This window comes from Micropterus dolomieu, linkage group LG11 (genome assembly GCF_021292245.1).
Source record: "Micropterus dolomieu isolate WLL.071019.BEF.003 ecotype Adirondacks linkage group LG11, ASM2129224v1, whole genome shotgun sequence".
In the NCBI taxonomy this organism is placed as follows: Eukaryota; Metazoa; Chordata; class Actinopteri; order Centrarchiformes; family Centrarchidae; genus Micropterus; species Micropterus dolomieu.
The window spans coordinates 25,464,598-25,481,187 of record NC_060160.1 but is presented as its reverse complement, the minus strand read 5'-3'; the positions used below and the strand labels follow the sequence as shown (position 1 = coordinate 25,481,187).

The 16,590-nt window shown below is 41.8% G+C and overlaps 1 protein-coding gene across 3 annotated transcripts in view; it reads left to right on the top strand.

Moving 5' to 3' along the window:
• daam2 (dishevelled associated activator of morphogenesis 2) overlaps positions 1-16,590 on the top strand; it is an 88,578-nt gene that overhangs the window by 45,726 nt on the left and 26,262 nt on the right. For all 3 annotated transcript variants that reach the window (XM_046062626.1, XM_046062624.1, XM_046062625.1), the window contains exons 4-7: positions 1,871-1,945; positions 5,840-5,934; positions 15,283-15,616; positions 16,347-16,457. In XM_046062626.1, coding sequence (XP_045918582.1) covers positions 1,871-1,945; positions 5,840-5,934; positions 15,283-15,616; positions 16,347-16,457 — 615 coding nt within the window. The remainder of the gene's footprint in view (positions 1-1,870; positions 1,946-5,839; positions 5,935-15,282; positions 15,617-16,346; positions 16,458-16,590) is intronic.

Sequence of the window (16,590 nt, the reverse complement as noted above, 5' to 3'; positions counted from 1 at the left end):
CCCCCCCCCCCCCCCCCCCCCCCCCCCAAAAAAAACCAAAAACCTCATCTTGTAATAATTTTTCATTTGTCCAAAAACAAGACGAAAATTACAATGCTCTACCCTGGCTCGTGAAACTGCCAGAGTAAATGTTGCATTGGACTCAACATGTTTTTGAGGGCGCGGCGGCGGCGGTAATTCGGCTGAAGGGCCAGAGAGAGGCAGTTAAGTTGTTAATCTCAGCGTCAGGATCTGTCTGGCATCGTGTCCTGAGCGTGTCAGCAGTATAGTGGAAACGACAGCCAACTTGAAAACACAAGCTGAGTAGTACAGTGAGTTTTGTTGTAGTTTAGCTCTTTAGGTAGAGCTCAAATGTTGGCAGTGAGTGCTGTAGATCAGAAACGGTGGTCAGTACAAGGACTGAAGTCCACATGGACCAACCTTATACTCAACTCAAAAAGCTGTAGTGGAGCTGCTTGAGTGGTTGGTTCAGAAATCTGTGGATTCTGCAGCTAATTTTTATGCCGAGGCTTGAAGTTCATTGAGGTAATAAGATGATTTTTTTAAACTAGGGATAATCAATCCAGGGTGGTGCAGAAAAGAGTTTGTCTGGCTTAATCAACAGAAAAGGTAATTTGCTTTTAGCTGTGTAGTGCCATCATGCAAATATTGATACAACAGAAATTAAAGGACTGGATGACATACAATATAGATTTTTCCATAGCAAGGAAGGAACACAGAGAGAGTTGATTTACTGTTGCTGCAACATGAATGCCCTTCTAATAGTTACATTTTTGACAAAGATTTAAAATCCTAAAGTCTCTGTAATCTCACCAAACTGTCACGTTTTGCATTAATGTGGCATTCTAAAGTTTCCGACTCCCATTGATGTGCACACAGTAACAAGAAGAGCAACGCTCCACCAGTGCTCTAATCCTGGGCTAAACAAAACCAGATGTAAACGCGGAACATGGTTTCCATTTACCCCTGTGCCTTGGTTGCTCGTGGCATCACGCTTCCTTGGATTGGCCAGGACAAATTGATCTCAGACAGAACTATTGGTGAACTATTGTGGAGTGCATTTCGTTCCTCAAAGCGATTCTTCTTTCTCTCTCTTTTTCTCTTTGTCCATGTGACAAAGGCTTAGACAAGTGAAAACTCTGAGATGTTGTGGACCGGACTGCCTGATCTACTTAGTCTTCATGTGGTTATTGAAGTATGCAGCTCAGGTAGAAAGTGAAAAAATGATGCTAGGACAGTGAAATATTATGAAAATAATGTATAGAGACTAACACTAGCAGCCTGCTTTGTTCATCACACCCCATAAAGGTTTTTGGAGGAAATGGACTACATACTGATGATTTCACCACTCTTGGCAAACCTTTTGCAGTAGTGGGTTTACAAGTGTAAAGATTGTGAAAACGTTGGCATGTGCAGAAAAGAATCAAGTTCCAAAATGAAAGGGGATTAATCATCTATAGCGCATAAATGTCTTCTGTAGATGTTTTCCGCTTTTTGCCCCAATAGGTTTTTGATATTTGTTGTACACAGGTGGACATTTTGGCCAGATATCTTTTCATGGACCAAATGTCTCAATCAAGGAAACAATTTTTTACCATAATCATTATAAATCATATTCCTGGGTAGCCTGGTTCCAGACTTCTAAAAAGCCGTCCACAACACTCATTGAAGGTCGTTTCCCCCAGTCTGAGAAACCGTTGACCAATCAGACCTTACAAGGCATGATTACACATGGGGACGTTATACTACTACATAGCTGGCTAGCTACCGAAGTGGGTTTAAATATGCATCGTTTACTTGCCCTTAAATCGGCAGAGCTATACTGTAATGTTTTTTAAGTGACTCAATCTGTCTTTGTGTCCATGCACAGGAGCAAGAGGACCCCAACAAGCTGGCCACTAGCTGGCCCGACTACTACATTGACCGCATCAACTCCATGGCTGCTGTAAGTCAAACACATTAACTTTAATTTTACTATCACAATATATTTCACATAGTTTGAGCATCTGTCCACCACTCCTACGAGGTCACTGTTCACTCAGTCATTCTTCCTCAGCCTTCTCTCTTGGCTTGCCTTTTATCGTCTCCCTGCTGACTGCTTGTTATATGCGCATGACCACATTCCTTCGCTGTGACCCCAGCATTCACACACACTGTGATGACAAACAGGCCATTTAGACACTCAGCAGTACAGTCAGCGGGAATGACTGTCAAAGACACGGAGCGAAGCCAGGATGACAGTATTCATTATTTCTTGTCAGTGTGGCTGCCAATAAAAACAGCATGAAATTGTAATTTTAAACACTGCTGTTGTGTGAGTTGTATTATTTGATTGTACATTCGGGCACTGACTAGTTTGTGCAAGTGACCTCTGACCCTGAGTCCTTGTGTGGACGACAAGTTGGCTCCCAAGTGTTTGGAGATCATAAAACCTGACATTTTAAGACGGGCTCTTTAAGGATGACATGTAAGCATGAAATTTAGAGACAAGTGGATACAATCTTGCAATTCCAACATGTGTCTCTCATATCAGCAGTGGACTTTTCAAAATTCCACTAGTTTTACATTACATATTTGTTGTTTTGCTCTAGCCAAGGAGAACAACTCTTAATACATTTACGAGTCTTTCCAGGCCATGGATCAGATAAACCGTTCAACCATAACTTACACAGCCCACCATAAACTTTAGAACCAGTAAGTAATGGCATTTAATATCTGTTTATTGCTATGTTGTTTGTTTTTTCTGGCAAACATGCCTGTAGCAACAACCCATGTTGGAAGATTGCTATTTTTGCAGCTGTTTTTGTTTACTGGCTCCACTCAGGGACAAGAATGAGCAACTTTTGAATGGTGCACCGGTACCTGAGCATAGTGTTGAAGTCTGGAGAAACAATTTTACTGTCATTCTCTTGACTGTTCAGACAGCCTGCACACACACACACACACACACACACACACGCACGCATACGCGCACTCACACAGACATATAAACAGTATTTTAAGTGTAGTCAAGAGAAAGTGCAGATTTGCGAGTTGCCAAGAATGTAAAATCCACCAGGGCTGTAGCAGTGCGCTGTGCTATGAGGTGTCAGACATGCTGTCAGAAAAATGTTTCAGCCTGTCTTTTCTACTGTATTTACTCAACAAATGTCTGTAAGTCATTTGTATATAGCCTACAGTATACAATTTAAAGAATTATTTATATTCATAAAACAAGTGTAAAATGGTACCAGTGGGATGAGATTTGTTTACTTTTTTTCCCAGTGGTTTCAGTTGTTACAGACAGTTTCTAGAAACATTGGGGGGAAAACGTGTTTCAGTAAAATAATTGAAAACAAATTTATTCAGCAAATACATTCATATTACATCAATGGCAGACTTGGTTATGCATAAAGAAGATTAAAAGTGTATGACTTTATAATAGATTAAATAGATTAATTTTTTTTTACTGTCTCCAGCCACACTTCTCCAGCAGTCTTTCCCTTATTCTCCATAGCTCGACCAATTTCCTCCCCTTCCTGAATTTTTTTATTTATTTTTTCCCAGTACATCTTGCCCCAGAGAGCATCTTGACAAGAGCGCATTTTAAAATTTGGTGCTCTGCTCGTCCATTACTTCATGTCTTGGCTCCCAGGCGAGCTCACCAGGGGCTGCCCTTCTACAGTAGCTGAGTTATTGGATGAGCTCATTTTTGCTTTGCCGCCCAGAGAGATTACTGTACAACCAGAATTTTGATGTTCATTCATAAAACCATGTCAGAGCCCTGAGTTTGTTCGTTGGCCGCAGAGTGATAATTCAAACGCCCTTTGTCCAAGCTTGTGTTGAGCTTCAGAGCTCCTTCCTGGATAGGGCTTTCTGTAGATGGACAGAAAATGAGATCCAACACAGAAGCTTCTTAAATGCCAGTAATGGGGGAAAAAACACACAGAACATTTTTTCAGGTTCTCAACTACAATATAGGGACTCACATCAGTCTCAAAAGCCTATTAAATTTAAAGTTGTTGCTGTAAATGGATTTCTAAATCACTACATGAGTGCTGGTGCTCGTAACTGCTGGACATGTAAATAAGCAACAATTTTGCCATATCAACTTAATGTGCACCATGCCTAGGGCCTTAGCGCAGCAGTCTGGGTTTCCGCTGCTCCCAAGGGGCCAAAATGTATTTCAGGTTTAAACTATGCCTCATGCCTTCGTAAGTGGTAGTTGGTGGGTTAAATGAATATCAGCATTTTTAATTTGCAGCAAAATCTGATGGGAGGACGAAAGTTTGTAGTAATATAACAGATAATGGTATGGCCACTTCTTTAATAAAGGCCAGTAAATATGTTTAAAAGCAAAGCTATTTACCCTATTTGTGTCCAACCACATCATTCCACTCAATTTTAGTTTCTACCGACATAGGAACAATAGGATAATAGCTGCATGTCAGCTAGCATTTTGTTAGCTTAATTAGGTTTTGTGCCTCTAACATTGCATGACTATTTTAGTTAAAAATAATGTTTACCTTCATTTATATTGAACAAATACTTTTACTTGGCGCATCAGTGACCCACATGGTCCAAATTAAGGTTTTGATGAGCTGCTCTCAACGCTAACTCAGTTAACGACGCACTGACGACTAGCTTGAAGGCATAGTTCTGGCTCTGGGGGGCACTTCCCATAATAAGGATTTAGGAAAGTACCTTCTGCTGGTTTACCAACTGGCTATAATGGTATCCTTATGTGCATGTTGGCCACAGGTACGAATGAGCTTATAAATAGCAGATGTAGGAAGGAGCCATTTGGCTAGACTCATTGACACGGTGAACTGGCTCGCAGCACGACCAAATCATTCACTCTCCGCAACACTTGTTGTGTCCAACATCCCATCGACTATGAACATGTTCGTTTAAAGAAACAGGAGCCAGAGCCTTTACTTCTTGGCACAGGGTCCATGAGCCATCTGGACTTGAGGCTAAGTTGACACGATGGATGTTTTGACTGCACTGTTTCTAGATTAAACAGTCTCACACACCGGACAGACCAGAGCTGCTGTTAGGGGTCTGGCTTCAGCTAGCTCTGTAGGTGTAGCTGTTGGTCCAAAAATTCCTGCCTTGCTATGGAATATTGCACCCAACTTTGACCTTTATGACTTTTTAAGGGTTTAAGAATTGGAAAACAGGGTCGCATTTAAGTAAATATTTCTTCAGCCAAATTAATGGGCAGTCACTGTGACTAGCTTACTCCACTGCTGAAACACACACTGTTTGAACCATAGCACTTGGCAGTGAACTGCCACGGAAAAAGCCTGGAGAGGCTAAACAGAAGCCTTTTGGCCCTGACTAATGGGAGCACAGCAGCTCTTTGATGTTGCTGAGGGAAGCCTTCAAGTGATGCAGAAATGCATTAACACTACCACCAGTCTAAGTGCTTTTTATGATTTGTTGTAAGCTTGATTGGAGCTAATCGCCTGCATGACTTATTTTGGCATGTTGTATAGCTTCAAACTGTTCTGTAAAAGGGAAATGACACTGGAAGGGGGAATACACACGATATGTTTAAGTTGCGGTGCCTGAAACATTAGCCTACTAATGAGTCTCTGATTATCTGTGATGCTAGGACTAATTGGAACAAACACATTTAATTGTGAGGATGAAATACTGTACTGTTGCTGTTTTATTGCTGCCGAATTAAGATTAACATTCTTAAGTGGGGCCAGCAGGAACAATGAAAGGCTCTAAAAGTGAAAAATAGGTAATTTGCCCAATGCCACCTGCTATAAAGCCAAAATTCAGCAATATTAATCTGCTGTGTTTCCACTAAGTTCCATTTTCATTTAATTTCTCACCATTTCTACAGATGCAGACCCTGTTCGCCTTTGATGAGGAGGAAATGGAAATGAGGAACAAGGTGGTGGAAGATCTGAAGACAGCATTGCGGACTCAGCCAATGAGGTAAGTGACTTTCTCCATCCAACTAAACATGATCTTTCCGTGTGCTGCAGATAGTGCATAGCTTTACATTGCTCGGTTCTCCTACATGTCATGCATTCCTACTATTTGACTTGTTGAAGTAATGCCCCACACATTAAACCCAGTTAATAATGTAACATGCTACAGAACAAAATTACTTTCCATGAAGTCTGTCTCTTTTCACAGCAGGAGTACTGTAAAAAGAAAAGAAATCCGCCCTATAATTATTTTAAGATCTACAATGCTATTTTTTTTCACCCTCTGACATGTCATAAGCAGCTGTTAGGCCTCAGTCATCACCATAAAGAAATATTCAAGGACATTAGGCTGCCCACTTAAACAAACCGCCCACCTCTCCCAATCAGCAGCTCCTTAAAGCTGTCCATCAACCTGTGCCAGTCGTATGATGCAGTGGTCTGGACCAAACCTGGGGTGTTGAGCTTTCTCAAGGGGGGCTATGAAGTGACAGACCTCATGTGCAGAGTGACAAAAACCCAAAGCGTGTCTGGGTCACGTCTGGGTTGTGTGTGTGTGTGTGTGTGTGTGTGTGTGTGTCCTGGTACTGTTTGTATCTGCGCATGTATGGAATGTTCCTAAAGTGCTCCATAAATATGCTGAGAGGTTATAAGGATAATGTTCTCAATGAAATGTTTCAGACATGAATAGATTGTCTCTTTTTTTTGCATTGATTTAATAGTTGGCAGTAGAGAGACAGGAACAGCTAGGAGAGAGTGAGGGGAGAACATGCCAAATGTATATAGTATACCAAATGTTCTGAATGTAATATGAAAAAAACAAACATTACCCTGTCCTTAAAACTAAATTAAAAATTACCTTTTTGTTCCAGGAACCCTCTTAAGTTGTATTTAAATGAGGGGGGGGGGGGGGGATTGGTGATACACTCATTAAATCTGATTTATCACCTATGTCTGCTCCGGTGCTTCTGATTCCCTCCTCATGCCATTCAAGATGGGACTACAAATATAGTCCAGTTTAAGGAAACTATGAAAGCTCACTTTTTCAAATCATAGTCATGAAAGAAATTCCAATTAGTGGAACAATGGCTTGTAAAACTACATGTAATAAAAGTCATCCCTGCTGTTGCAGGACAGCATATATAAGCCCAAACAAAAGAAAACTGTAGGATCATATAGATATTCCTTTATTGGTAACCCCTGTGAAGCATAGTGCCGAAACTCCAGTAAGAAGATTATTTTATAATACAGAAGCAATTTGAGGGTGTGGCTACTTTCCATTATTTGAGATGTTTTTTTAATAACAGGGTTAGAAAAAGCAACATTTCTTAGGACTTTAATGAGGCAGAGTTATGAATGCTGTCTTATTGCTGAGTTTTGGCAGCATATGGAAAGGACTACCCTAGCACAGTTTCAGATACTTCAGGTCAATACTGAGATGTCTTTTGTGCACTATTTAGATAGTTTGCAAGGTTTTTTTGCCACTCTGTGACTCTCTCTTACTAATTATCTCTTTGTATTATATTCAAGTGTACTTAATTTACCATATCAGAAGTGGATGTCATGACTCAATCAACACTATTCAGCAATGCACCTGCACCCATGCTGTTCACAGAGTGACTTATTGCTCATTAGCACACACATGTTTTTGAGTATTGTAGCAGTGATGTGGGTAGCAGGTGTGTCCCACAGAATATTGGTGTTCAGGGACAGCCTGGGCAGTGTGTTAATGTCCCACCAAGGCTTGCCTTTATGACAAATGGGTGGCTAAGGCAAGAAAGACTGTGAGATGACTTTGTACTTCACAACCTAGATGTCTGGGGGAACTGTGTGTTTTAATGTGGCCATCAGCTTCACCTAAACATCCCCTTTATGTGTCACTTCTTTGTCCCCTTGTGTACGTATGCCTTTGTGTCAGCATTTTGTGAGACATGGTGTCTGTCCCTATTCAGCCTTGATTCATGCCTGTCCTTGGATGGCTGCCTGAAATGGCCTCCCCTCCCTTCTTCCCTCCTGGCATTTCAGAGAGGCAGCTGCGCCTGGTTGTGAAGAGGTGCCCTTGTGCCCTAAGCCCGCTCTGCAGGGCCACAGGACCCAAACACATGGTGGACATGCAGGGTGCCAGGCAGACTGCACAAAAGCATCACATTGTCAACAAGCCACCCACTGTTGTCACTTTGACTTATAGGCGGATTAGAAGCCAATGAAATGACAAGGTGCTATGTTCAGGTCGCATGTTCTGTTGTGCGTTACTGTTAACACAAAGGCCAGTAAATGTCTTTAAAATGGCAAACATGTAATTTAAAGGTGTGTATTTTCCATATCATGCCAACCTTGAGGTTGCTAAGGCCATTTTAATTCCTTAAATTAAAAAGCTCTGCTTCGGGTTAACGATTTCAAACTAAAAGGTAGTGGTATGCAAGCTTTTTGGTTAGTGACCCCTTAAAATAAGGAAAGGTCAACGTATGACATTTACCTTTTTGTGGAGTGTACATTAGTTATGAGCAGTTCAACCAAACATTTTTACTTATAATATTTAATTTGATGAGGCCTGAAAAGCTTAAAGTAGGCATGCCCTGATCACATGACCACCAGATTGGTATCTGCGTCAATACTGACCTTAAGTGACATTTACAAATACATTTTTCTATAGAGAATTCAATGATTATAGAATTCAATCCCTGGCCTTGTGTAAGACAGAAGGCAGTAACGGAAACATCTGTTCTTTTGCATTCCTTTGCGATTGTTCCACTACACAATTATCACCTGAATCTGCACCTCCCCACTGCTTTATAGGGCTTTAACGTAAGTTTCAGCTCATTTCAGTTCTTTTGGTTCACTCTCGCGGTTCTCGTAGCATCGTTATCGGCACTACTTGCTCAGCACTAAACTGCAGACAGACACAGTAAGCAACTAGTTGGTGAGCAAAGTACATCGCAGCTAAAGAGCAAAGTACATCGCAGCTAAAGAGCCAGATATTTCCCTCAGGAGTTGATAGAGAGGGAATATTGGAGTATTTACAGGTTAGGCACTACATTTGTTCAAGCTAGTGAAAGTCTAACTGTGAAGGCCAAGTGAAAATAAGAAGTGGACGTCTGTTTTAGAGACTGTGAATGAGAATCAATATGGAAAGAGGCTCAGTCCTTTTTGTACAACAGCCGCTATAAGCTGTTGCAGTTTAACATCATTCATAGAACCTACTTTACACCTGAGAGTCCACACGATGAGCAACAGCATCTCCAAAATGTGTCCTAGATGTAAAACGGAGACAGGGAGCCTTGAACATGTGTTCTGGATTGGGTGGGAGATGTTGTTTAAAAAAAAAAAAAAGAAAACTCACTTTCTGACTTCCTGCTTATCCATACTTTATATTTGAAATAAAGATAATGTAGAGAGAGATTTTAGTGTCCGTCTCACAATATGAACTGGGTTTCATGGAAGCTCATTTGCTGACACAAACCTGTCCATTAGAAGTATAATTTTAAACTGTAAAGAAGAGTGTAATACAGCTACTAGATTTACTTGGCTGACTAGTCACAGAAATGTTTCATCAAATGCTTTGTTAAATGATTGTGGTCAAATACCTGCTGTATTATCTTCAAAATTATTGTCCTCTACAGGTGAATGTAGTACAAGTCGACTATTCCATTAAGAGTTGGTGCTCTGTATGCTCCCCCCATGGCATTTAAAACTCATGGTAACACCCAACAACTGAATACAGACATATCAGTGTCAGAAGCATTGTGGGTATTGCAGGAAATGTGATCTGAAGTCGGCAGGATGACAACAAAGGTGGTACAACAAATATGTAATCGTAACAGTTCATCACAGAACGACTGGGCTGTGTCTAACGTTTGCTCCATCAGTGAGAAGAGGCAGCAGGCGAGTACATTCTTGCTGTGAGTGATGCTGCACTTTGCCATTTACCAGAAATGGTTTTAATAGTTGCAATTGTTAAACTGATTAAAAGGCCCAGACGTTTTATTTTAAATATAAATTTGATTCATTATAAACAGCCATAAAACGAGGACATTTCGAAAATTGGCTGCATTTCTCTTTTATGGGAATTTATAGCTTATCTGCCAGCAATTATTGCTTTGTTTACCAGCTGTCTAATGGAGCTTGAACCATCACGCTGGGGTTGTGTGTTTACTCACATAAAGCAGAATCTCTATTCAAGTGGGCATGTGAAGGCCAATATGCAAACACAAACTGCCACAGCCAGCTGTGTAGTCACATCAAATCTGGTGTACATTTCAATTTAGCTTCCAAATATCTAAATATTTACACTCATGGCATTTTAACTGCACATATAAGTGTACTTACATAAGCACTGTTGACATCTGGACACATCTGCACTGATGTTTATGTCGATGCTGATGAGCATACTGTGCGTGCTTTCTTGTATCTGCTTTCCGCGATGAAAAAACTGCAAGAGGACAGGAAATGAAGCTTTGCTGGAGGTCACTGAGGCCATGCTGGCCCAGAATGCACTACAGTCCCAGGCTCATGTCACTAGAGCATCACAATGCTTCCCCGGACAGCTCTCTGGACATTAGTTCTGCAAATCTCTTCCAGCAAGAATATTGACTTGAGTCGACTGCAGCCGATCTCCCTGCTCCTGTGTCAATAACCCTTTGGACGATTCACTACCACCACATGCAAATATTATCCTTCAAAACATTTTGCCGCCAGATCTCTCAAAGGTTCCGACTAACAGAGAGTGAACTTTTCTGTTTTCACATATTACCAGATGCGTAAGTGGGGGAGCGGAGTTATCACACCTTTACAGTCTTGAATGTTTTTGTTTCTCTCGGAGCGCTGTTTTCTCACCCTTTGATACTTAACATTAAAGGGGGAAATGGAGAAAAATTAGTGTCAGGTGGGTAGACGCTGTGCAGGCAGGTTTAAATAGACTGAGTCTGGCAGTGAGTGAGGTTTGTGCTAGAATGACACTAGTGAACGGATAGGGAGAAAGGTGGTGTAAGGAAATGGTTTTATTCCACTTTTACTTTCATCCCCAATACCTTTCTGGCTTTTTAACATAATTATGTAAATCATTCTGCTTACCATACACACATACAAAGAATACCGATAACAGGTAGGTGAAAAGGTTGTTTCTCAAATCAAGTGGTCAAGATGCAGGGAGGGAAAGTGTACGAGAATATTTTACTCAATTGACAGTAAAATTACTTGTGTAAAAATGTACTCTTGAGTAGTTACAGCATTATGTTTTTAAGAGGTGGTGGGTGTTAAAGGAAAAAATGTAATATGATGGCATATGATAGGACTATTAAATTATAGAATGCCTTTAAGCTACAAAATGGTGTGCCTTAACTTGTCAACACTGACTGAACAACATCTCCGGAACAGGAATTAATTTTAGGGCTATAGACACTGTGGAGCGTGCAACAAGCATAGAAATAAACTGCCACTTCTTATAGAATTACCAGCAGAGTAAAGCATTGCCAAGGCAGACCACATAGAGATGTATAAATAATATAAACTCCACAGAGGCTTCCGCCTACAAACACAGTTGTTGTTGGATGTTCTCGTTTTGAAAAGTGAGTTGCAGCCTGTGACCATTAGCGGGTTTGTTGTTGTAATCACCAGTTTGAGCGTCATTCTGTGAGTTAGATTCACTGCAAGGTCTTCCATCCTCCTCCTCGTCCATACTCAATGCATAACATAACCAGTCCACTCAACCTCTCTGGTCCCGCTGTGCAGGAATGTTGTGGCTATATAAGAAGAAGACGTGCTGGAGGATCCACCTGTTGGTCGCACACTGTGGTCACACCAGCATTGTGACTCTTTCATGTGACTTTTGTTCTCCCTGTAAGAAATGCAGGTGCACTTTAAATGACCATTTTAAGAAATACTTGTACAAGTACCCTCAAAAAACCGTCTTTGTTGTAGTAAGTAGAGTGTATATAGAGTAAGTTTCCCCTGACTGTCAGACTAAAAGTGTGTGCGGCTTAATAAACAAGTCACAGGAACCATTGTGGAAACATCAGCCACATCAGTTTACATCACATGCACACACTTAGTCTATAAGAGCCATTCCCTCTTGCCATGATATACTATACACATCACAGATGTGCAACTTGACCAGGGCTTTTTGTGATCTGTATATGTGTGTCTATGTGTGTCAGTTGTATGTGCGTTGCCCTTTGTTTAAAAGGGGCCTCACCTCAAGTTAAATTTATTTTGAGTGAGAGCCGTGGTGATACCATATGACTTCACACCTTCACATTAAATAGTTTATAGCAGCACCTCTGAAGAACTTCCTGGGCCCTTGTCCACACTCTGGCCCTTTTTGTAGTAGAACAAAACGTGTGTGTGTGTGTGTGGGGGGGGGGGTGTTCGAAAGAGATGTTAAGTGTGTATGAACGTGGTGATTAAATGAAGGACGGAAGAGAGGCAGAAATCACATGATCTCTTGAGAGTGTGTGTGTGGAAGTATTGCACTTTTGCACTACAAGTTAGGATGGTTAGGCTGTGAGGCAAGAATAAACTCTGTCGGCCTGTCTGCCACTCAGTGGTGTTCAATATGCTGAATATTTTGCCTATGCAGCTAAAACCTCAAAGTCCAGTTGGTTGGGACGCATTTGTGAATTTGAATTTGAGCATCTGGATTTCTTTCCTGCTCATTTAGAATATTATCTCTGGGTTTTATGCTTTTTAGATCAATGGAAATTATATGACCCCTAATGTTTTTGAATAACTGCTTACTAACAACATTGGCAATCATTTAATAATGTAAAATAGTAGGTATCTTAGCTGCAGATTGAAATATAAATAAACTCTAACCTTGACCTCACCTTTGACTATCCATCACTTTGACTCACACACACTGCAGCACTTTCTTGCTACACTGTCACTTTTGTTTAGTCTCGTCCAATTCCAAGTTCCTCGCTTCTTTCTTTTGTCTGTCTGAAGAACTTAGAGTGTGTGTGTGTGTGTGTGTTTGGCTGGGCCTTGATATTGTTCAGCTCTGCCTGAGCTCATATTGAATGCAGCAGTTGTCGAGCTCTCGCTGTCTTGAACGCAATCCCTGGGGCTTTTCAAGTATGCAGTGGTTGTTCCAAAAAAAAAAGAAAAGTAAAGAAGAAAAAGGCCTGCACGCCACTCGGCTGAGCGTGGATGTCGGCGGATAGGAGAAGACAAGAGGAGACTCAAAAGTCATAAGGGATGGGGATCCATTGATTCAAGTGCTCACTGGAGAGAAAATGAAAGACGGGGGGGGGGGGGATAGTTGTAAGATTAACAGAACAGCGGACTAGCGATTGTTGAATCCTTTAAGGAGCCATGCATATGCGTTTTTTGTGTATGCGTGCATCTATCCTCCTACCTCCCTTATACAAGCCAATGCACTTGCATGGGATGTGTGCATGGGTTTCTGGCAAGCGAAGCCTTGAAACCAGTCCACCCTTTCAAATCCAGACTCCCAAGAATTCTCTCACCCTCTGCTTTCCATACATTAATCACAAGGATGTTCGGCTTAATTTCTCTTCCAGCGTCAAACCTCTCTCTCTGAGGTGGCCTCGCAATTCATGGACAGGCGAATGGCAATAGCTGCCTTCACTGCTGGCCAAAGACTTGTCACCGATATAAGATGTGCAACTTTAAAAGTTGGATCAGGCTGCCTCGCTCTAGTTCCAGTGTCTGTGTTACATCTGACTCACGTCATATCTAATATATTGGATTTATTTTTTGCCACCTTGGTGTTGAGTGGAGGTTGCAGTGTCTGCGCTGAAACAAGAAGCACATTGTCTGCTTTGTCTGCTGCACATTGTAAGTGCGTGTGTGTGAGTTCTCAATGATCTCAATGCATTGTCAAGGAAGGTTGACTGTATGCGTGCATGTAGAATGCTCTCCTTGATCTCATCCAGGCGCGGCTGGAGATCAGAGGATAATACGTCTTTGAGAGATTTAGGTTAAAAAAAGTGTGTGTGAGTGAGGGAAGAGCCATGGCCTCAATGTATAAAAGAATAATTAGATGATTTACATTTTTTATTTTTTTTTTCATGCCTGCTTGAGCCAAGACAGCGGTGGGAAGGGGTGGAACTTCTGACATCAAAACAATGTGTCTGTCATGATGAGTAGCAGTAAATCCAAACTCAGACCCTCTCCCTCTTTCCTCGCTGTCCTTTTCACTTCCCGACTCCATCCTTCTTTTCCCTTCCTGTGTTCGTCTTCTCTCTCCTCTGCCTCTTTCGCTCGTTACACAAGCCCGCGTTTGTTTGAAATAATTTATGAGCCCTATCAGGAATCTTAGTGAGTGGGAAGGTCATTTACAGTGCAGCCCACAGCGTGCGCACTAGATGAGACACGCCTCAATGTTTACATGTCCTGTCCGTCATTCAGCCAAGGCGTGCTTCTCTCCCCGAGAGGTTAATTACTTGCTGCTTTCTCATTAGTTCAGCTAATGAGCGTTGTCAGTAGGAGACTGGATGAACTTGGGTTGTGACCATGTCAAGTTTCATGAGTAAAGAAGCTATTCTTGTCTGCCACTTTGATGATTTTTATTCAAATGTTGAGTTGACTACATTATTTAAATCAGTTCAAAATAAATAAGTATCTAAATTAGTGCTGAAATGATTAGTCCACGAGGGGCACTCATTATTGTAAGTACCTGTTCAGTGTGTGAAAACAGCGGCTCTGGAGGAGCTTTGAAAATAACGCCTCATGGTGTCATCAGGGATGTCTTTGCTCGGGGAAGGAGACTACATGTTTATTACAGAAAGCCTCCATTACAAACTGAAGGTGTGAAGAAAGATGCGGGAGTGCGTGCATGTCCTGGCAGGGAGGGTCCAATGAAAATATGCAATTGGTTGCATTATGGGAAATGTAGGCTGCAGTGTTTTTTGGAGCTTGACCCTTGCTAGGGACAAAAAGTCAGGATATCAATTTAGATGTTGAGTGTTGTTCTTTTAATCTGTCTGCCTTGTGATTCCCTCAACTTTATGGAAGTGCGACACTAAATCACTTTAAGCAATTAGTTAATGGAGAGATAATGAATCCCAAAAAATTTGATGATTATTTTTTTATTGTTATAAACATATGAACTGTTGGTCGAAAAAACAAGTGGATTGAAGATGTCAGTTCATTTGTTTTGGAAAATAAGCAAAAAATTCAATTCACTAGCAAATGGAAATTGGGGGATAGAGAGATGGTGAATATTCACCAGCTGGGTGTGTAGTTCATGGTTGGCCATCAGGGAACTGCAGTATATCTTTTTATAAATACTTGGCTTGTAAATAATAGAACAGATGGTAAAGATGCTGCATGCTGTTTCATGTCATGTTTTACTTTACTCTGAATCTGTACTTATTTTCCTTCCCACCTCCTGCAGGTTTGTCACACGCTTCATTGAGCTGGATGGCCTCACCTGCCTTCTCAACTTCCTGCGCAGCATGGACTACGAGACGTCCGAGAGCCGCGTCCACACCTCCGTCATTGGCTGTATCAAGGCCCTGATGAACAACTCCCAGGGCCGCGCCCACGTCCTGGCCCACCCGCAGAGCATCAACACAATCTCACAGAGCCTGCGGACAGAGAACATCAAGACCAAAGTGGCGGTGCTGGAAATTCTTGGAGCAGTGTGTCTCGTGCCCGACGGCCACAAGAAAGTGCTGCAGGCCATGGCACACTACCAGAAATACGCTGCTGAGCGGACTCGCTTTCAGGTGAGGGAAGCTGAAGTGATCTTTATCTAAAACGTTAGAGGTGCAAACAGCTGTCATGTTACTTGAATTGTGGTCATGTCTCATGATGGGACAAAAATACTGAAGGAGCCTTTGCTAAGACATGGGGCACGCAGAGATTATGGGAAAGGGCAGACAAAATATTTCAGAGTATAAATCAAGCTGTGGCCATTTTGATAAGTTGGAGACTCGTGCTGCAGCACCTCAGACTGCAGGCCTTAGGTTAAGTCAACACTGTGGCCATATTAAAAGCAGGTGAGGACATCCAGAGTTATGGAGGTCATGGTATGTGTAGTGCTTTAGTGACTAGCAGGACTGAGTCAACAATCCACATCTGACACATCCCCCGGGGGGTGTGGTAAATCATGCCACCTCAGGCTAAGCTAACACCACAGGAGCTGACTGATTCCAAAGTTATGAGGCATTTTTAATGTTTGTTTGAGCTATGATTAAGCTGCAAAAGTATGTCCGGGGTCAGTGTAAGAGGGAACAAAGGGTGTGAGAAGTGACAACAGTGACCCTGTGTTACCCCCTTCTCTTCAGTGTCGTGTTAGAACAACTCCGTTTTGATAAATCAAGATTTCTTTGTTAGTGCAGTGACGCGTTCCTTTTATCTCTGACCCAGTTGCTATCTGTTGATTTCAGCGCTGAAATATATTTTTAGATCAGACATACTTGCTTACTAACTTTCCCATCTGTCCTGACCATGTAGACGCTGTTGAATGAGCTGGACAAGAGTACGGGCCGCTACAGAGACGAGGTCAACTTAAAGACTGCCATCATGTCCTTCATCAACGCTGTGCTCAACGCTGGAGCTGGGGAGGTCAGCTCCCATATGTCTTTTAGATTACAGGCACAACTTAGCTTAATATAGTTTCAGCATTTGGATAAAAGAAGTGATAAAAATAGTTGATTTTTGTGATGGGGGGGGGGGGGGGGGGGGGGGGGGGGGGGGA